At 39.7% G+C, this 21,357-nt stretch overlaps 3 protein-coding genes across 6 annotated transcripts in view; all 3 read right to left on the reverse strand.

Annotated features, from left to right (window-relative positions):
* LOC107085504 (regulating synaptic membrane exocytosis protein 1-like) overlaps positions 1-11,223 on the reverse strand; it is a 90,720-nt gene extending 79,497 nt beyond the window's left edge. For 3 of the 4 annotated variants that reach the window (XM_015375844.1, XM_015375845.1, XM_015375843.1), the window contains exon 1: positions 10,530-11,219. In XM_015375844.1, coding sequence (XP_015231330.1) covers positions 10,530-10,696 — 167 coding nt within the window. In that variant the 5' untranslated portion in view covers positions 10,697-11,219. Of the gene's footprint in view, positions 1-10,529 lie in introns of all 4 variants that reach the window. The other variant, XM_015375846.1, reaches the window with a different exon arrangement.
* A 2,320-nt stretch (positions 11,224-13,543) lies between these two features.
* Positions 13,544-16,232, reverse strand: LOC107085512 (trichohyalin-like). Its single transcript, XM_015375867.1, has one exon. The coding sequence runs from the start codon at positions 16,162-16,164 to the stop codon at positions 13,948-13,950; it is 2,217 nt and encodes a 738-aa protein (XP_015231353.1). The 5' UTR covers positions 16,165-16,232; the 3' UTR covers positions 13,544-13,947.
* Positions 16,233-17,873: 1,641 nt separating this feature from the next.
* On the reverse strand, positions 17,874-20,801 carry LOC107085513 (keratin, type I cytoskeletal 13-like). Its single transcript, XM_015375868.1, has 7 exons — positions 20,650-20,801; positions 20,272-20,428; positions 19,220-19,384; positions 18,980-19,105; positions 18,598-18,818; positions 18,380-18,435; positions 17,874-18,010 (listed from the first exon to the last, which is right to left on the reverse strand). Exons 1-7 carry the CDS (start codon positions 20,772-20,774, stop codon positions 17,904-17,906), a joined length of 957 nt encoding a protein of 318 aa, XP_015231354.1. The 5' UTR covers positions 20,775-20,801; the 3' UTR covers positions 17,874-17,903.
* Positions 20,802-21,357: the final 556 nt, after the last annotated feature.

Here is a 21,357-nt window from a genome sequence, read left to right on the forward strand (position 1 = left end):
CACTAAGGCCTAAGCCAATCCCCGACACAGCGCCCCAGCTCCAAAACAAAACATTTCTCAGGACCCCCTTTATTAAGATGAAGGTGTCATGATCTTGGCACAGATGGCTGGCTTAATTGATCATTACTTTCACCTGTCTAACTCTGCCGGTTGCTCATTACCGCTCATCTGATCCAGCTGCTTCTGCCTCTATTTAATGTACTTGCATCCAGCCATCAGTTCCAGATTATCTCATTCTCGCTGATCAGTGGTGAGAGGTTTTTTTTTTGTCATTCCATAGTGTTCAATAACAATGAGAAAACACTGTTCTATTAAAAATTATGAGTACAAATGCAACACACCATAAATCCATTACAGAGATACAGTAGCAGCCATTCAAAATGGCCCTTCCCTGTAAAATGGCAGCCGAATGGCAGCCCACTTCCCTGCAACTCCCAGCAAATGCTCTCCAACTTCCAGCCACTGGAGAGACCCCTCCTTCTCCTGGTCTGCTTTCAATGAAATACAGATTCTGACCAGGAGAAGGCACTTCTCTTTAGATCTTAATGTCCACAAATCATGACAGAAAGAATGTTTTAGTACAAAGAATTAAAGTTTAAAAAGGAATTGTAGGGGGACCAGCCAAGGACCAGCTAAGGGCCAATCAAGGAAAGTGGGTAAAATTTGAATGGCTACTAATGTACACATGGCGAGTTAGGACCTGCAATTGAGAGCTCTTTCTCCCTCCACTTATCCTTATCCTTCAGCACTGCCTGCTTTGGTGACTTTTTTTAAATTGCCTGGCGATGGGTTATGCTGTAACAACAACAGATTATTTTGCAAATCGATTCATCTGTTGATTATTTTTTCGATTAACAATAAGATAGCCAAATGGATAGAGCAAATTGACAGGTAAAAATGCTTTTTTTAATCTTAATTGCAAAATGTTTATACATATTTATTTAATTTTGATATAATTACTGCTCTAAGTGGGGCTCTGTCAGCTAAAGGCATATTTTACAGTCTCTAAACTCATGTTAACGATTAATCTATTTCTAAATTAGTTGAAGATTATTTCAATAGCTGATTAATAACGATTAATCCAATTAATTGTTCAGCCCTAAACATTGGGTTTAGTTCTACTTCAAGGGAGGTTCAAGCACCAGGCCTAGAAAACCTCAATGTTGTCAACAGGATAACCATGTGCACTAACAGCTAATTATGTGGCACAAGAAAACAGCGAGGCAAGCTGCTTTAATTTGTCTTTCATTTTATCTAAGAGCGACTGAGGTACAGAGGCTCAATGCATTTGAAGCTACTGTATGTATGATTTTTCTCTGCATAAAGTAGGAGTGAATGTTAACAAGGGACGTATCTGACTGAAATTCAGTTCTAGTTTAACACAGAAAACAGGTTTACAGAAAGGCAGAACAAAAAAACATCCAGATCATCAACAGCAGACTGTGAACTGAACCTAAATATTTCAATACTTCTTCCATGTGAGCGCTATTTTCAGAGCTAATCCATAATTCAACATTAGCATTTTTCTCCCTGAAAAAAAAACTCTTAAGTCTGCTGTAAAATCTTTATTTTCAAAAGAATAACAAAATACATGGTAGGTATGTTTGTGTCTCGGGTTGTGGCCATGTATTTGCTACCTTATTGGGACAGTGCAAGATCAACTTCAGAGGACTGTGGGGACTTACAGGCACCAGTGAACTGGTTCTAACATTCTCAACACAAAAGGCAGAATACATAAAACCATATCTTGTCATGATCTGCCCTGATAGCTGGCCTTAATTGTTCATTTCACTCATCTGCCTAACGCAGCCCGGTCTCTAATTATCACTCATCTCATCCACCTGCGTCTGTTTCTTTAAATTCGGCTCAGCCCAGCTATCGAGGCCAGATCATTGTTTGTTTGTGTGCTGTTTCACTCATGCCTGTCAGTTCTGTTAGTTTTAGTTAGTTCCAAGGTTCGTGTCCTGGTTCCTGGTGGCCAGTGGATTTAGAGGGTTTTAGTGTTTGTCTTGTCTTCAGATCATGTCCTGGTCTTTCTCCGCGGAGCCCTCAGGGTTTCGGCTCAGAGGTCAGTTTTATTCCAGTAAGCCTGGCTCTAAGGAGGAGACAAGTTTAGAGTTTCCTGCAGAAATCTCAGTACCACATCTTGTCTCTGTCCCTCAACCAGTTATCTTGCCTGCCTGCATCTGTACCTGCCTGTCTGGGCACCCTTCTGGACCCGTTCTGACTCTGAACCTGCCTAAACGCATTCCTTGGACCCAGGACCTATCTGTTCCTCGGCGGATCAGAACCCCTGGTTGGACTATGGACCCCTGGATCTCGGAACTGTTCCTGCCTGACCTGTTTTCCCCAGACCTGGATCGGCTTCTTGGATGTTCTCCAGGGCTGCAGCACTCTGGGTGGCTCAGGGCCACATCTCGTTAGCAGCCTATCAGCTGATCCTGCCTATGATTGAGAGGATGGACTGAACTGCTAAACCAGAGTGTCAGTTCTTGGGTGGCCTCCTGCAGTCACTGCATGTCCGCAGCTCCACAGCAGCCCGCTTCAGCTCTGTTTCTGACTGTTTAGTTTAATAAACGTTTTTAACTTTCCAACTGACTGTCTCACCTTGGATACTGGGTCCATCGGTCCCTGTTGATGACATGTCTATCCAGGGCCTTTTATTAAAAGAAAACTGATTTATTTATTGTCCCTGACTTAATACATCACAGCATGATGCTTCCTTTTTCCCATAGTTTTCTACCACACAACGACAGGCATGTGGACATTACATCACCAATAATTTCCGCTTTTTTTTCCCTTTCCGCTCACTTGCTTTAGCCAAAGGTAACAGAGGTTGGGTGCAGCTATCTGTTTTCAGAGCTATTTGAGTCAGTGTTTTTTTGTTCCTCTCTCGTAGTGCTCCCATGCTGTTACATCCTTGGATCTGTCGCTTCTTATTTAAGATCCCATTTCACTGCGTACGAAATCGCTACGTGGAGGAAGAGAGACACATAGCAGCACTCAGTGAATTTAACCAGCAGCTACTTCGATAGATGTTTAAGTAAAAGTTAGGAGAAGGGTTGGTTAAAAAAGAATTTGAGATACCACCGAAAAATCTGTTCGTTAGACATACAGAGCTTTTTCAGCTAAAAATGGCAACAGATTTTAAGTTTATACAAGTTAGTATTATAATGCAAGAAGCTTTAGAAAACAAGGTTTAAATGTTCTTCTTTCCTATTTAAAAAAAAAGCTTGGCTTCTCAAAGGACCATGACTCACAGTTACAGGTTAAAGTAAACACATATTTTCTTATTGTACAGACAGAATCAGACTGCAGAGCTTCTACATATCTTGAAATTTTGTTTCTTGCATCATTATATTAGCATAATCTTAAGAGGTTAACTAGCTCTTTAAACAGAGCACAGAGAGAAGTAGGGAGAGCTGCAGATTTAAAGGTGAAACAGATTTACTGAGATATGCAACATGTAATAAAATATATCTCCAGGTTTACCTGAAAGTTTACAATATATATATATATATATATTCTATATTCAAAATACCCCCACCCGGGTGTCCCCACCAACTTTCATGAATGTGAGTTTATACAGTATAATATGTTCTCACGTATTAGGAGCATGTTGTATGACAGAATAAATACAAACGTATGCCACAATTTTAAGATGGGAAGGATGTCGAAAAGTTCTAGGGATCTGAAAGCATAAACAATGCACAATTATAAATCCCATGTTTATGTTAATCATAAAAAATAAGCCAAAAGATTGCTTTTATTGAAAAAAACTAAAGATATACAGTTGAGCTTAAAAGATTAGACACCCTCCCATTAAAGAAAATAATATACTCACATTAGTAATTCAAATAACACAAAACAAAAAAAGTAATAATAAATAAAAATGTACTAAATGGTAATTTACTAAAACAAAATATTAGATTTTTGTTATTATTCTAATCAAAACCTGCCCCAGACATATTAATCTTGCAGATGAATGGCAGCTGATTTTTCTGTCTTTACTGGAAGGGTGTGTAAACTTTCAAGCTCAACTGTATTGTTAGCAAAGTACAGTATAATGTGATACAATTTTAAACTAAATGTATAATAAAAGTCAGACATAAACACTGACATTACAGCCATCTACTGGCCTGGCTCTGAATTTGTTTTAATAGAGCAAAACCTGAAGATGCTTTAATTAGGACGGTAAAACTTCTATATTCTACAAAAAATGTTCAAAATGTGAAGGGTTGGAAAAAAAAATCTCCATTTTAAACATTGACCTAAACAAATTTTTAAATGCTTGAAGGCAGTGGTAGAGGTTTGCAGGTTTCAAATGCTCCTTGAAAGCCACAGGTTCCCCACAAGCATTTTCAGTTCAAGTTTTCTGACCAACAGATCTTTACCGGAGCTTTGAGGAAAACCAGAACCAGGAGCTGTGCATGTGGCCTCTTAAAAACAGCATGTGTCAAGCAGTCCAGATGAATGCTGCTTTTACTGACCTCTTCATGCACCCCTAAATGCAGCATCATAAAGGTTCAGAGATAGTTAATAAGCTCTTCTCAGTCTTACAGTCTCCCTCTTTTATACATCTACCCTAATGCTAAAAACCTCTAAATCCAGCCTCTATCTCCCTCCATCTGCACTGCATGTTTAGATGTCTTTTTCTCACCATCTGCTGTCAAGGAGGAGTCTGCACTGTCCCAACAATGTGGGCCTTTCAGTAAATTAAGTTAGCACTGTTACCGATAGCTCTCACATTCATACTGTGCCTTACAAGAGTATGACTTCTCATTAGGTGCATTAGACTCCATATTGTAATTTTCCAGCCTCCATGTACCTTCTACAACATCTTCAACACAGGACACAGAATCAAAAAACATTAAAGCTTCCATATTATGCAAAATATACATTATAACTATTATGTAACAACCATATGTGTTCTGAAGCAGCCATTTTGTATGTTATAATCTCAATAAATGGCTGTTATTAGCAATTATCAGTCCCCATATCTTCAGATTGTGCCTCCTACCTACCAGTAGGCTTGCACAATTAATTGATGTTTTAATAGTTCTTCATCTATTGCAAAAAAAAATTGATTGGGATGACACCTAGATCAAACAACCCCTCCCAAAAATATCCTGCCAACTGAGTGGTTTTTAAATTCGTTTGACTGAAAAATTTGGAAATAACTCGAAATAAAGCTTTAAAATGCAGTTTTCTTAAAGAAGGTAGGCTCTACATAAAGTAGATAAAAAGCATAAAGTAGTTAAATAGAAAATTAAACTTCGTTTTATACATGGCCAAAGCGGCTGTTCTCAGCAGTAAGCTGCATATCATCAACCATAAGAAATCTACTAGTATCGGGGTTTTGGTTATGTTCAAGTTTTATCTCTGAGTTTTCATTGGTCTTACTTCCATTTTTGTGTTCCAGTTATTTTTCATTGTATTTGAGTTCTTAAATATTTCTTATTTGCCCTCCTGTGTCAGTCTCCAAGCTCCCTTCTTGCCTCTGTTCACACCTGTTCCCAATCTACTAATTAGCCTGGCCTTTGTTTTTCTCTCCTATATATTCTCCTCCTGTTCAGTTACTCTTGGCTGGTTTGTTGTCGTTTCTTTGCCCCCTTCATATGAAAATTCCTGGTTCTCAGTTTTTGTGGATTTTGTGGATTTATGTTTTAGATTTTTGCTTCAAGTAACCACCTTAAGCTCTTGTGTCTGCATTTGGGTCCTGTCAAACATCAACTTCCACTTGACAACTAGAAGGTAGAGGAGGCGCAGTCTGAAGACATTCTATGGGACTGATAACCACTAATAATGGCTATTTAATGGTCGATCTCATATAAAATCTGTGTCTGAAGCCTGAGTATGAGATTCACAATAAAAAAAAAAACTTTTACCTCTTTCACTGCCTTTCTCTGCCTCTTAGCTAATCTGTGTTCAAAATGCTCTGTTTCAAAAGATGATGTCATAAGGGGAAATAAGCTGTCTAGTGAGGCCTTTAGCAGCCCGTCAGTCATGCTAAGGCCATCTAATGTATTATTCCGTGCTCCTGTCAGTCAGGAATCCAGTTTGTGTGGTCTGTTGTTTGTGTTTGTCTCTCCCTCAACCACCAGGTGGCTCCCTGTCCTCCCTGCACACCTGCGTCTCGTTGGATCATTATCGGGAGGAGTACTTAAGCAGTGGACTGTCACTACCTCGTGGCCAGAGAGTTTGCCAGTTTTGGGAAGCCATCCTGCAAGCTGGATGTTTTTTGGCTTTCTTCCCCTGGAAGAATTGTTTGAGTGTCACACTGAGCAGGGGATTAACCTCCACAAGTTCCGTTCAAGACCCAACCAAGTTTAAACCTGTGCGCCCTCCAACGGGTCTCTTCCACTGGATCAACCCACTCAGACTGGATTCTGGGAAGAAAGTTTTCTCCACTAACGTGAGTCCCGTTTTCTGTTTCTCCAAGTCATCGTTCAAAGTTCCCACGGATCCTGAACTCACGTCTGTGAACTTCCCTCCTCCCTTCCAGGTCCTGTTCACCGGCCCTCTGAGCACCAGATCCAACCCCTCAACCCTTACCACAATAAACCTGTTTAAACCTTTGCCTTACTCTCTGGGTGGTTCTCTGCATTTTGGGTCAGATCCTTAAACCAAATCATGACACTGCTATCTTTACAAACTCTGACTCTATGACGGTTGGGGGTGTGGCCGCAGCCTTTGGGAGGACAGGGGTGTGGAAAGCCACAGCAGCTCGTTTAGAAGAGGGCTGAATGAGCTGTTTGGTACATGCTGTGTGCCTAATCTGGGAAGAATTTTCCTGCACAAATGGCAAAAACTTTTTTAATTTCAAATGTATGGCACCTTAAAAGCATATCTAGACTTGTGTTAGAGCATAAGAATTCATTTTCAAACAAAGACAGAATAGAACAGGACAGTGCTAATAGGTTTTAAACAGAAAACAAACAGAACATCCCCAGACAATGGCGGCAGCTACCTTTAATTAAATATGTTTTGGCAAACAAAACAGAAGTTAAGTTCATGTTTAAAGTCATTTACTTTTTTTTGGACCCCAAGCACAAACTTTAAATAGTTTCATAACACAATTATTATTTCACAGTCGAAAGCTAAATTATTTATTCAGACCACTCACAAACAATAAAGAGCAGCAGATTTACTTTAAGTTGTATTAAAGCAAGTATACACTGTGATAACACACCTAAAAACATCCAAAATAATATATCGTCTAATTTTTCACAAGGGCTTAAAAATAAACTTTTGCAAGATACAGCATTTCAATGAAAAGAAAAATTGGATTGTTCACTTCTTATAGCTGAGTCAAGTCTCCTGAGCGAAGTGTTATGTAAAATGCACAGAAAAGCAGCAGTACCCTTTTTAAAACCAAATTAAAATGGTAGAATGTGAAAGGTGAGAATCACTTTAATTAAAAAGGTGATGAAGTCTAAATATGGTAACAAAAGGTATTGGGTTGATGAAATATGTTAACAAAGCCAGATTGGAAAAAGTATTTGATTAGGTTAAATATGACAGGATAATATAGCCAAACAAACCTCATATATTAAACTTGAGATTCTTGACTAAATAAATTCAGGAATTACCCCTCTTTGGTTTAGGTGCTCTAAGCCGTGGGATTTTCCTGCTCTACCTGCTTAATATTTACCATGAAGTCTTATACTATTAAACTAAAGGGATCTTCATTCATCTTCTGGCTGCAAGTTCAACCAAAATGATTAGAGATATGAAGTCTCTTTCTTTAACTACAGATAAAGAAAGCTCAGGTGTTGCTTTCTCACCTGCTGTAGCAGGTGTTCCAGTTCAGACCTTTTGCTTGAAGCTGAGACAGATAGAAGTCGTGTATCAGTTTAACCTTACCAGTGCCACATGCTCCAGTCTCAGACAGACCGAATAACCCTGGCAGGTGGACAAATGATGTTCTTTTTGTAAGAATACTGGAACTTAAAAATAATTATTTGCTTCTTATCCAAATTATAATGAACTATCTATATAATATACTAAAAGAAATCAATACAGTAGTGACAGGCTGTGCTGTGGCTGCTAATTAGGATGTTATCTCAGGCATATTATTACAGATATTTATAAAGACCTATTAACTTTTATAAAAAGACCTCACACCAATGTTTATTGGTGTCTGTTTATTTATAAAATATATGGAGACTTCAAAGCTCTTTACACTACATTCAGTCATTCAGTCTTACACCCATTCACACGCAAACTCACACACTGAAGGTGTCAAGCTACATTGTAGCCACAGCTGCACTGGGGCTCACAATAGGCAATTCTGGTGAAGTGTCTTGCCCAAAGACACAATGACACTGAAAGCCGGAGCTTTAACCGTCAACCCTTCGATTTCAGGGCAAGCTCCTACACTCGACGCCACTGTCACCCTCAAAAAGGTGTATTTAAGAAAAAGAATAAAGCAAAAGAAGTATATTTTATTTTTTTTAACATGCTTGCTTTTTTTGCTTTTTTTTTTTTGTTTAAGTCATCCACATATTTCCCAATTCTAAAATTAAGGGTTTTATGTTACATCTGTTTTTGCCCAGTACAGCAAAACATGTGTAAACTAAACACCTGTTGTAACATAATCACTTACTACATACTGTACCTATGATGGTCAGTGAAATATCAGTAAATCATGCCTTGTCATATAATATGAAAAACATTACTGTCATGGCTGAACAGTCAATGATTGTTTATATAATCAAAACCATTTATAACAGGAAAAGACCTTGGATAGCACAGACCTCTGCCAAGTATTTAATTTCCCCCAACATATCAGGAATTCCACCTTAAGATAATATCTGTATTCACAAAATCTTTACACAAAATCCTCAATCCAGATGGTAATCTGGATCAACACAAAAATTGTATCATGTGTAGTAAAGCACAATATGTACATACTCTGAAATTTTCTACAAAATCCATCAATAACTTTTTTGTTGTTATATTTAAAAGAGACAAACCAACACCAATGACCACATAACCTCCTTGGGAGGTAAAATTATGCAACCCTACACTAAACATACACAATGAGTGAGAATGGATCTAAAAATGTTATTTCCCAGACCCTTTTTATTCACTCTGACTGGGTGAGCTATTGTGGTCAACAATGTTCTGTCTCTACCTGTGAAAAACAGGTAGAAACATGCAATCAAACACCTCCAGCTGGATTTGCGGCAGAAAGTATCAACATTTGTAAACACAATTAAAATGAAATAAACAGCGCTCAAACTTATTCACTATTTTTTAACTTTGAGTATTTCTAACTATGATACTGAACCCCATTAGAATTCAAAGTGACAAAAAGTCTAAAAGTTCAAGAGTATGAATAATTGTGCAAGGCACTGAATTGTCACTATTAATCAAGAAGAGGAGTAATGAAATTCATTTAATACCAGCATCTGATTATGCTGCACACTGTAGTAAACATCAGAGCCTGCCTCGCAATTATCAGCAAATTTCTGTAAAAATCCCATCTGTCCCTTGTTCATGGTGCCCTGGCTCCATTAATGATTAGCCAAATGATGAAGCCATTATGAACCTGCGCCTGAGCCTCATGGAACATTAAATACATCCCTTCCTCTCTAGGGGCCCTCACTGAGCTTCTCTTTAGGCTGCAGTCAGGAAATGAAGCCAGCCATTAGAACCAAAGCAAAAACCTGAGGATGCTGCACACCTGATAAACAGCTCTGGCAAATATTCTCCCTGCTGGGGTGGGCTTTGGGGCTTTGATGTATAGTGCAAGCTCTAAGACTGCTTGACTCCATGCAAACCCAGATTCTTTTAGGGAGCTGGAGCACATCCAGTCCTCAACGTGAGTTCAGCTGTACAGGGTTTTTTTAATCATTTTTTTCATTCCTTTCTGTGATGCTCCTATACGACAAAGTGCAACCTGATCACTATACACAGAACGTTTGCAAACATCCCAGTATAATTTTACTCTCTGTTCCAGTCTGTCCGGTTCAGGCCTGCATGATCTTCCAACCACACCCCATCTTCATCTCTCGGAAGAGGAGGGCACAAGTGCTCGTACAGCGCACCACAATACCATTCATAAACCAGCTCTGTGGTTATAATATCGGCTTTTAACAGCGCATGGCATTCGGGCGTGCGTAAAATGGGAAATCACCGCGGAGCTGATGGTGGATATGTAAACTCAGGGTTGGGGTGCAGTCCTCCATTGATGAAAATGAATGGATGAAAGAGATAAAAGCCTATGATTCATCCTTGCACCCCCCACCTCCTATTTCTGTCCCACCCCATCCTCGCACCTGCACCTGTAACACATACTGACCCTGTTTCAGGCCATCCTCGCCCACTCTAACCACTTACTGGCTTGATTTAAGGGAGGGAAAGGATGTAAATCGTATGATTTCTGGGGTCTTACATCTTTAAGATGCCCATAGAAGCGCAAAATGATGGCTGGTGTATTTTAGGAGGTTACATATTGCCTCTAGTTCTAAGGATTTGCGTTGTACTTAAACAAAATGGTTTAATTGAATTGTTGATCTTACTTAAGCATGGCTTGTTCTTTCTCCTCCTCCTCCTTCTGGCGAGCCATCACTGCCATGATGATCTTCCGCTCCTCCTCGGTGAGGTGGCTAAGGTCCGGCAGATCCGGCATGGACGGCGGCACGGTGGGTGGGCGAGGGCCGCCCTGGGGCCCCACCGAGGCGGACATCTTTTCGACCACCACCGCCCCACCTCCACCACCACCTCCTCCTCCTCCTGGTTCTCCTCGGCGTGTCGTTTCGGCTGACAGGTTCCTGAGGCGCACCTCACGATGTGCTCCGCGGGGGGAGAGGCAGCGGCAGCCGCGGCTCAGGCAAGCAGCCGCTCATGGTTGCAGGCACCTCCACTTGTGCTTTTGTGTTCTGCTCCCTCTGGGTGTTTCCCTCCTCCTCCCGCCTCTACTCCTTCAGAAACGAGTACATCTCCGCATGCATTGCATTTTTTTTTTTATTCTCCTCCTTTTTCTTTGGTCTCTCAGTCAGGCCTGCGGTGTTTCTCTTCTCCACTTCGGACTGAAGCTTGGAGATTGGGGCGGAGTCCTCGGTGCTTCTCTGCTGCCTTCCTGGGAATGAATCCCTCCTTCCTCTGGATTTTTATTTTTATTTTTTATTATTATTTATTTATTGGCGGAGGAACGCCAAATCATTTGAGGACCGGGTGGTCACCGCCGTGATATTAAACGCGTGTAGCGTGACACGCCACATCGTTTTCCTTTACAAGCAGCCTCAATCCTCATAAGTACACAAATCATATATAAATCTAACATTTCTTGCCTCTTCTCGCGATACTTCCTACCGCTTTATTGGTCCAATTTCAAGAAATATAACAGCCGGTTAAAAAAAAGGAGAAGCGATTCAGCACCATGGACAGCTGCAGCTAATAAACTTCTCTTCAACGTTTATAAAATATCATGATAAAATGTATAGAATTTGGCCGCAGAAAGTAACCCCTACATAATAAAACTTTCTTAGTATTGCGTAGCTTTAAAAAAAACTTACCATTTCTATTAAATGTAGTTTTATAGCAGTGGATTAGATTTATTTATAAGTGACACTGCACACTGAATACGACTTTAAGTTTTGCAAGCTTTTGGAAATGCGAACTTTTTTCAGAGTTTTAGTGGTAGGACATTTTTTCACGGGTATGGGGAAGCAAGACACAAAACCTGTGCTGAGACCATCCTGGCTGTGGGGAGTTTTTGTTGTCTGTATTGTTTTTTCTTTAGGAGAGTCAGGGTATGCAATCACACTAGATGAACTGTTGTATGAAGATAAAGAGGTTTATCTAGAGAATAAGCCGGGGCAGTCTAAAAAGTGCTTCATTTGAAAACACGTAATTGAATTAGGTTAACCAACCTTTTTTTTTTTTTTTTTTTTTACAATGGGTCAATTTTACAATTCATAAACTAAATATGTTCAGTTGGTTAAACTTAAATAAATCACCTGTTATCAGTTCAAGCAATTTATTTGACTTGGTGCTTTCATTCCTTTTCTGTTGTGTGACTGGAAACCACATTCATTTCTTAGATTTGGTCCACTTGATTAGAACCACACTAAACCAAATTTAACCCTGAAGTGCACAAAACTATTATCATAATATCTTGGTGTCATATTTCTTATTTAGCTCTAAGACCGCGCTGCTTCGCATTCAGATCCAGACCTGCTCGCTTCACCAAACTGAACCCAGCATATGACGTAATTATCCGAGAGTGAGGCTGCGTCTGTCCAGCAGATGGCATCAAACCGGACTGCTGCTGTTGTTTCCGTCAGTCGACGTCACCGAGAGGCTGATTGTTCCGGTGGCGTCAGCTTCCCATGGTGCAGGATTTTGTCATCATTCAGGTCGTGACTAAGAAACAAAAAGCACCGAAAGATGCAGAAGCGTGCTTTTAAAGACCTCCTGAGATCTGCAGGATCTTCTTAACAGAGAGCATTTTATTCAGTCTTTCCCCAAAATACATAATTTCAGGCAGAAGTATGTCCACGGATGACATTTATCCCCCTTAGAACATATTGATGAGAATATGTTTTGTATAAGGGGCTAAAACCATTAATATATTTGCCTATACATTCAGATCTTGTTGGTTATTTAATTTTACTGAATTACTTTAGGGCGTTCATGTTGCTAAGCTCTTGGAAAGGACTTTTTTATATAATTTATTTTTTTTCTTTTCGTCTTCTTTGATTTATTTCCTGATTTTTAAAAGTGTGATATGTTACTTTTTGCCAGCAATAACATATAGACAAAGGCCAAGGAGTCAGAAATCTTTTCAGGCTAAATTTGTGAAACTTAAAAATATTTGTAAAAGATTCAGTAATCTTTTTCACACAAGTTATCTGGTTAGCCATTTTTACAGCTTTAATTTAACACTCCTAAATTCTTCCTTTTTCTTTCTTTAATGGCCTAATTGGGAAGATGATCTAATAGTGAAATTTCTTTTGTCCTTATAACACACTTAAATTTATTGTATGTCACTGACAACTAAAATCACCTAAGAAAATTAAAGAAAACTGCATTGAAATCCCATAACATACAACCACATTTTTAAATACAGTGATATAGAAATGGTAAAATATTACAGAACCTTTTAGTTTGAAGCTGGTATAATCCAATCAGTTATTTTTACTAAATGAATATGTCCTACTATTTAATAAATATAATAACAAAAATGATCGTGATTATTTAAATTCCTTTGGATTGAATTTGTTTCTGTTTTAGGTCAAAACTGAATCATTTTTTTAACATCTACAACTTCCAAAGAGTCCGTTCCTACTGACAGACGTAACTGAGTCAGGTTTGTGGGTCATCCTTGTCAGCTCCATGGGACTGAGACCAGGGCTTTGTGATTGCCACTCCTAAACCAAATTTATTGTCTTCAGGACACCATTTACAAAATAGCTTGGAGTCATCGGCAAGTTCGCAGAACCAGTTTTTAAACAAGCATTAGCTTACTGCCAGATGCATTTGCTGCAGCATTTTGCTGGCTGCCACTTGAAGAGTTCTTGATAAAGACTATTCACAAACAAAGGTTTTTTTAAAATGTATATAAATATATTTTATACACTTTTGGCTTAATTACTTCTCTGAGCGGGTTGCTATTTAAACAGATGTCATGTTTAGACATGTCACCTAATGGGAGAATACTTTATTTGTTTGATTCCCAATCTCCAATGTCAAATACATATAACAACAGCAGACTTTCACCAAACATTTCTATTTGTTTCATGACATTAAGATGAAACCTACTTCCATTCATTGCATGTGTTTACAATGAAGGCTTAAATAGGAATTTACAGATAAATGTAGAAAGATCAATATTTTTTTCATGCGAATTAGACTTAAAAAACACCAGTCTGTATACACCAGTTAAAAATTATTCAAATCCTAAATTAATTGATGTTTTATTTCTGATTGATACTTTTATTCATGCTGCCTGTCTCCTGCCTTATCTCCCAGCCGTCTGCTAAACTCCACCATCACCTGGTGAAGGAGTGTGCCGACACTCATCAGCTGCTGGTTCCTGTTCTTCAGCTGGTTCAGCAGTGAATTCATCGACACCAACAGGACGTCATCACTCCTCTCGCCGTCTTTAATTACAGATACGTCTCGTTTCCATGCTCCCTCTAATTCTTGTAGCAAGGCTTTTGCCTTAAGGTTGAACTCCTGGACCTCCTCTTGGTACCTTTCTGTCTCCTGCCTGCAGGTGCAGAGATCCTCTACCAGCTCTCTGGAACAAAGTCGGATTCTGCTGTTCTGGGTTTTGATCCGCTCCAGCATCACTTTGTGTTTATAGATGCTCTCCTCCACGGCTCTAAGCTCTCTGTTCTGGTAGCTCAGCATGTCTGTGAAGGACTCTAGCAGATCCTCCAGTTCAGCCTTCATGTTATCCCTTGGCTTCAGCAGGATTCTAGTTTGCTCCTCTGTGTCCTGGATGGACAACTCCAGCTCGGATCTCCTCCGGTTCAGCTCAGTGTTGAGATCACTCAGTTCGTCATGCCTTTTTTTCACTTTGCTCCACTTTGCCTCAACCTGTTCCAGCATCTTTTCCCGCTCATCCAGCTCCTTCTGCTTCTCCTCTATGCTCCTATAGATCTTCTCAGTCTCTGCGGTGATCTGCTCCACCTCCTGCTGGTGGATGTTCTGGATCTCTTTCAGCTCCTTGTCATTTTGAGCCCTCAGCTCAATGAAAGAGTCGGGCTCTGCACTTTGAGGGTGCAGCTGAAGAAGGGTAGACTCCTCCTTCAGCAGCTTCTCATACCTCTCCCTGGTGTTGCAGATATCAGAGGTCATTCTCATCTCATACTCCTCCTGCCTTATCTTTTCCTCCTTCAGGAAAACACTGGCCTCCTTGATTTCCTCTTTAATATGGCCGATGTCAGACTTCACCGCATCCAGATCATTGTGCAGTTCCTCCATCCTGGACTCGAACACACGCCTCTTAATCTTGCCGTCTTCCTGGAGCTCTTGGATCTGCCTCTCCATCTCCATGATCTCACTGCTGTGTCTGATATTAGAGGTGATACGCTCCTCCAGCTGCAAACCAGAGCGCTCTAGCTGGAGAGAGACACACAGATAATCAGCCCGGACCTCCTTTTCTTTTTCAATCCGGCACCTGAATACTTTACTGATCTGGTCCAAACGGTCTTTGAGGAGCAGTCCAGAAGATTGACCCTCCTGTAGTTTAACTTCCACTGCTCTGATTTGCTCTTTGAGCTTTTGGACCTTGAGGCTGAGAACATCCTCTAACTCGTCACGCTCCTTCTGCAGCATCTCCATCTGTCGGCCCAGTTCTTGAAACCGACTGGCTTCTTCCTGTAGTTGATGCTCACAGTAGGACCTGGATGCCTTCAATCTTTCCAGGTTGCTCTCCAGTTGCACCATCTGAACGCTGAACTCCTTTAGACAGCTGTCTGTTTCATCTTTCCTCCCATTAACCTCTTCTAACTCCCGTCTGATCCTACTAATTACATTTCTCTGCTGCCTGATCTCTCCTTCGATCTCCTCCACCTTTCTGCACCAGTTCTCTTGTTCCTCAGAGAAAGCGCTCCTTGCCAGAGCCATATTTTGCAGGACGGATGCTTTCTCCTGCTTAGCAGCAGCAGTGGAGGACCTCAGCTCCTCTATCTGCTCAAGCTTCTGCTCCAGTCCCTGCTGTCTGCTATATCTGAGGCTCATTTGATCATTCAGAGTGGCAATGGCCACCTCATGCATACCCTTCACCTCATCTCTCTTTAATTGAAGCACTTTGTCTTGTTCTAACAGCTCCTGCAGTTTCTTCTCAGACTCCTTTTGGATTTGGGAAGAAGTAGCGAGGTCTCTGCGCAGCTGCTCCATCTCCTCGGCGTTGGATGCCCGGACTGCTGCTCTGTCTGCCATGATGTCTTCACTCAGACGATCTGACATGTTTTTGATCTGGAGCCTAAGATTGCTGCTTTTTATGGTTTCCACTTCCAGGTGCTCACGGGCAGCTCGCCTAGAGGCGTCCAGCTCGGATACAGCAGCCGCCATGGCGGTTAGGTGGCCGCTGCATTCAGCTGAGAAGGGGAGTTCGTCCTGTCTGAGCCTCCTGTTCAGCTCCTCCAGGTGCTCTAGAGCCACCAGGACGGCGGGGAACTCAGGAGCCTGACAGGAAGCCATGTTTTCCCCGATTGGTTTGCTTTCAACACTTCCTTTATTGCGCCGGTTGTGAAGGCAACTTCTTTAGAACGCTGTAACCAAGGCAACGGGGGCAACGGAGTTCTCTACGGCAAGCCACTGGGACATTCCAGCGAAAACGAACCGAAAATATAAGGAGGGACCAAGCTATTTGGAGATGAATTTGTTACTTAAAGTTATCAAACCAGTTAAATTAAATCAACAACTTCAGATGATAATATGTAATATATACGTCTCTGTGTGTATGTGTGCTATATATATCACTGGATGTCTTTTTAAAGTAGTTTTATCAAAGACTGTAATAAAGAACGTTTTGACAAGCAAAAAAAAAGAAAAAACAATAGAGAAAAAAATGCTTCTAGGGGATACAAGTTTTCAATAATTATTTATTTAGACAATCCATTTGTTTGCAGTCGAAAACTACTGAGGGGAAATACTAGAATGGCTATACTGACATCTAGTGGACATATGAAATCATTGCACTTTATCGCTAGAAGCCACCACATGAGATAATCCTTTTTAGTAAGATACGTTGTTTATTAAAAATGTCGCAAATCCCTTCATAAAATAGTTAGAGGTTGTCTATAGAAATTAAGCAAATATATTTAACAAAGATTACCATTGTTATCCCCTTAGCAAAAAGTAGTTTATTCAAGTATACTAAATGTGCACTAATTGCATACTTAAAACCAGGCAATGCACTTAGAGTTTACTTATTCTAAACAAAATTTCATATACTTAACAATACTATTGTTTAGTTAACTTAAAAATGTCCCAATTTAGTTTGAAGAAGTATTACTTTAGTAATACTTCAAGTACACTAAAAGTACTGTTCGGTATACTTTCTAAACTTATACTTAAGTATTCTTAATAAAATCTACTTCAAGTACACTACTTTTTTTGCTAAGGGCAGTGTTAGAAGGAGGCCAATTAAGGGAGTAAACACTGACCCAAAATAACATGTGACTTGAAGTAGGCTACTTACCATTTATCAATACAGTGTTTACTATTTGGGTGGATAAGTTGGCCCTTATGGAATAATGACTAGCTTGTTTGCAATAAGACAAAAACACAATATTCCTTTTTTAACCAACATCTTTTTATTTATCGTTCACATCTAGAAATTTAAGTAAACAAGATGAGGGCTCAACTCCTTAGAAAGATACAGATACAACTCTTCCAGAGGTGGTGAGAGCTGTTTATCAGAGTGTACAATCGATACATACAGCACCTTAGGTATTTTTTTTTATGTCAGAAAAGAATAATCATTAATAAAAATATGTTTTCCATGACCTTTCACACTGAAAGTGACAGCCCCCACAGAAACAAAAAACCAACACAGAGGTGTAGATCATATTTGATGTCCACATCTAACCGAAACTTAATTCTTTCTTTTGCACTTTTCTTTTAAATTGCCAGTGTACTGTTGACTTTTTCTTTTTTTACTTACAGCGAGTGCTTTACGTGGACTACCTTCTCTTTCTTTTCTGCTTTGGCTTATAGTTAATTGCTAATGTAATCTATTTTTTAAAACACATTTTACTGGCTTTGCATTTTTTTTCCAGACTCTAAATCAAAATAAATAACTTTTGACAAAAAATAAGACCAAACATCTAAACTACACAAAAAATCTGGAAGATAAATATTTATAGCTTCTGAGTGGTTTTTAGGCTTATGTGCAAAAATACCCATTTTTTTGTTTGTTTTTTTTTAGGCTCAGTTTACTCGCTGACGACCGCCAAGTCCACATCTTCAGTACGGGACACAACCTTTCCATCCACAAGCTCCTCAACCACAATCTTTGTCCTCTTGGTGATGACTGGTTTATCTGTGGGAAAATATTCAAATTTAAGAAAATCCCTCTTTATCATATACCATAAACATGCTATGATATAAATTCCTAATCATGCAGCTATAAAATGACAAAATTGCAATATAGACACAGATGTTCCCTGGTAATTAGTTGGTAATCAGACAGAAAGTTCAAACTTCGCTACAAATGGGTCTTCTAAAATTTTTCATTTAAAAAGAAAATGTAAATGATGTTTTCCATATTGATCCTATCTTATATTAAACTGTTATTCCTGACAGCAATTAAAGCTTATACATTTGTTTGCAACGTCTTATCTAAAAAACACAAGTACAACAATAATAATGCCATAAAGCGTTCAGATATGCAGGATTGAAACAAACTTACGTTCTTCCACCTTCACTTCTTTCTTAACCTCCCTCACCTCCACAATTGCAGTTTTCCTAGAAGGAAATTTTTATTTACTATCAATATAGACATGTTAATGAAATCATTAATCATAATCTATTATTCGTCTTTACACCATTATGTGAAAAAAGCAGCTCAAATTTGTGTCCCATGCTACAGAATGTTGCAAAGATTTCTCATCTCTGGGTTGTTCTTACTTCACGTCCTCTCCATCCAGCAGTCTTCTGTACTCGGCGATCTCCAGCTCCAGCCTGGTTTTAATGTCCAGCAGAATCTGGTATTCTGAGGACTGCCGCTCAATGTCCGTTCTCATTCTACTGAGCTCTTCCTCCAGGCTGTTCACTATGCGCTGGTGGTCGCTCAGCTGCTGGCTGAAACGTGACTCTGTCTCATACAGCTGACCTTCCAGGGCAGCTTTCTGCACAGGAGACCAAAAAAAACAAAGCTTACTTTGTGGCTCTCTGAGGGCTAATTGCTTATTTTTAGATATTTCTGCCAGTGGCAGTTATTAATGGCGACAGACGGGTTAAATGATTGCCTATTGGACTGCTCATGTTATGTGTCAGTGGTGTAGATTACCAGGCTGTATTCAGACTGAAGCTCAATCTGCAAACTCTGCAGCTTCCTCTTTAGCTCGTTGATCTCGCTTTTGGATGTCTGGAGAGTCTCTGTACTGGATGCCATGGTCTTGTTCAGCTCTTCAAACTTAAAAGGTTTCAAGATAGACATGAAAATTTTTCCTGAATTCTCCACACCTTTCTTCAAAAATGAGCATAAAGTGAATATGGAGCTAGTCATTTTAATTCCAATTTCCCTCACCTTGACTTTGTACCACGCTTCCATCTCACGGCGGTTTTTCTCGACAATTCCCTCATACTCACTCCGCATCTCTTCAAGGACAACAGACAGGTCCTCACCTCGCTTGGCATCAACCTCCACGTTCACAGAGCTGGTGGAGACATGGCTGCGCAGGGCTGCAATTTCCTGCAAACAGGAAAACATGTTTAAAAATCCAGAAAACCAAATCCAAGAGGGAAGTGGCTTTTAGAGAAGGTCTGAGTTTAGAGGTGCAGTGAACATCCTTTCAGTCAAAGACTAACTTTTTAAAAAAAGCCTCGTCAGCAACAATAATGTGAGACTTGCTATTATCAGACAATCTTGCATGAGTCATCATTCTTGGCAGCCTGCTAAACTCACTCCTGGCATCTTTACAGAGTTACATGGAAGTTTTAGCTCATCGCTCGGTCTAGACCAGTTTTGTTTGTGGAAGAAAACGATTAAATCTCTTGGCAGAGCTATACCAGTTTATGCAAAATAGTTTCAGGTAATTATATGTTTCCCTGCTTTGCCTAAAACTCTTAAGACAATCAACTGAGTGCGTGTCTCGGTTCTTAGTAATTGATTTCAACTTTTAAAATGTGGGATTGTTTGAGGGGGGAGATATTGCTTTTTTTACATTAAGTCAAATTTTGTAATGGAAATATAAATAAAGGTAGTAGAAGAGTTGTAGTTTTTACATTGGGAATTCTACATAAAAAAAACATTTCTATGTAGTTTTTTGTAAGAAAAATTCAGGAAGAATGCCTTTTCCCGAAAGTTAAACCTTCCACCAGAGGGCAGTATGCCGGTGTAGGGTTTAATACAGCAGACTTTTAAGGGGGGAAAAAGTCACCCTTGTTGGAAAGTTAGATGTCACAGAAATATTTAAATCATCAATTGTACTTTTGGGATTATAGGGAGAATTATCAAAAGTCCACTTCATGTGATAGCAGGGAAAGTGCTCAGGCTAATGACATTTTTTATAACTAAAGAATCCTTAATTACATATGCTGCATCATTGATCACAGCAGTTCTGTTCTCTATTGCCTCACCTCCTCGTGGTTCTTCTTCATAAAGATCAGCTCCTCCTTTAAGCCCTCCACCTGCATCTCCAGGTCGGACCGAGTCATGGTCAACTCATCCAGAACTCTGCGCAGCCCGGCAATGTCTGACTCAACCGACTGGTGCAGTGCCATCTCGTTCTCATACCTGTGAAGAGAGATGTTTTTCATTGCTGCGCCCTCTTAAAGGCATCAATAAACAAACAAAGAAAAGTACAACCAGACTGGTTCTACTGGTTTCCTTTCTTTACTGACCGCTACAGGTCTTTGAAAACATCCAAATAACCTGACTCAGCTGTGTGAATAATTGACGTCATCTTTTTAATACTTAGATCTCTTTAGCAAAATAACACATTTTTTTCCACTCACTTCATTCTGAAGTCCTCTGCTGCCAGCTTGGCATTATCGATCTGCAGCATCAGCCTAGCATTATCAAGGGTAGCATCGTTTATCTGCAAAACACCAACATGCAGGTGCGTTAGCGGTTGCTTCATCTGAAGAGAATGATCAGAGCGCTGGAAATGTTTACTTCACATTGTCATCGAAGTGCATCGGTAATCTGACTTCCTGTTATTCTATAAAGAGTCGCACAGAGCCAAATTCCTCCATTTAAGTTGCTTCAAGCTCAAACATGTGAATAAATACAAGCTGGTCCTGATTTTCTTAAAAAAAACTTCACACTTGGATGATGCTGGTGGGAAGATTTTGGGTAATGTGGGGTGTTACATAATCAGGCTTCATTCTGGTGAGAACCACATTTAAAAAGTTAAGATTTTCCACAAATGTCATCGTTAATAATAATAATAAAAAGAAAAATACAGAAGCCCTACCAGAGGATACATATTTTTAATTTGTTCGATACCCAATCTCCAACAGCAGACTTTCAGCCCATGTTTTTATATGTGATATTAGGATGAAATCTACTTCCATAAATGGTACAAGTTTACACTTGATGCTTAAATAGGATTTAACAGATCCATGTAAAAAAAAAAAAAAAAAAGACTTAAAAACCTTGAAATTAATATAAGGGTAAGATTCTGCTGTAATTTGCATGAGCAAAGGGAAATTGTGTGGGGA

This window comes from Cyprinodon variegatus, unplaced genomic scaffold (assembly GCF_000732505.1).
Source record: "Cyprinodon variegatus isolate N-32 unplaced genomic scaffold, C_variegatus-1.0 Scaffold126, whole genome shotgun sequence".
Lineage (NCBI taxonomy): Eukaryota > Metazoa > Chordata > Actinopteri > Cyprinodontiformes > Cyprinodontidae > Cyprinodon > Cyprinodon variegatus.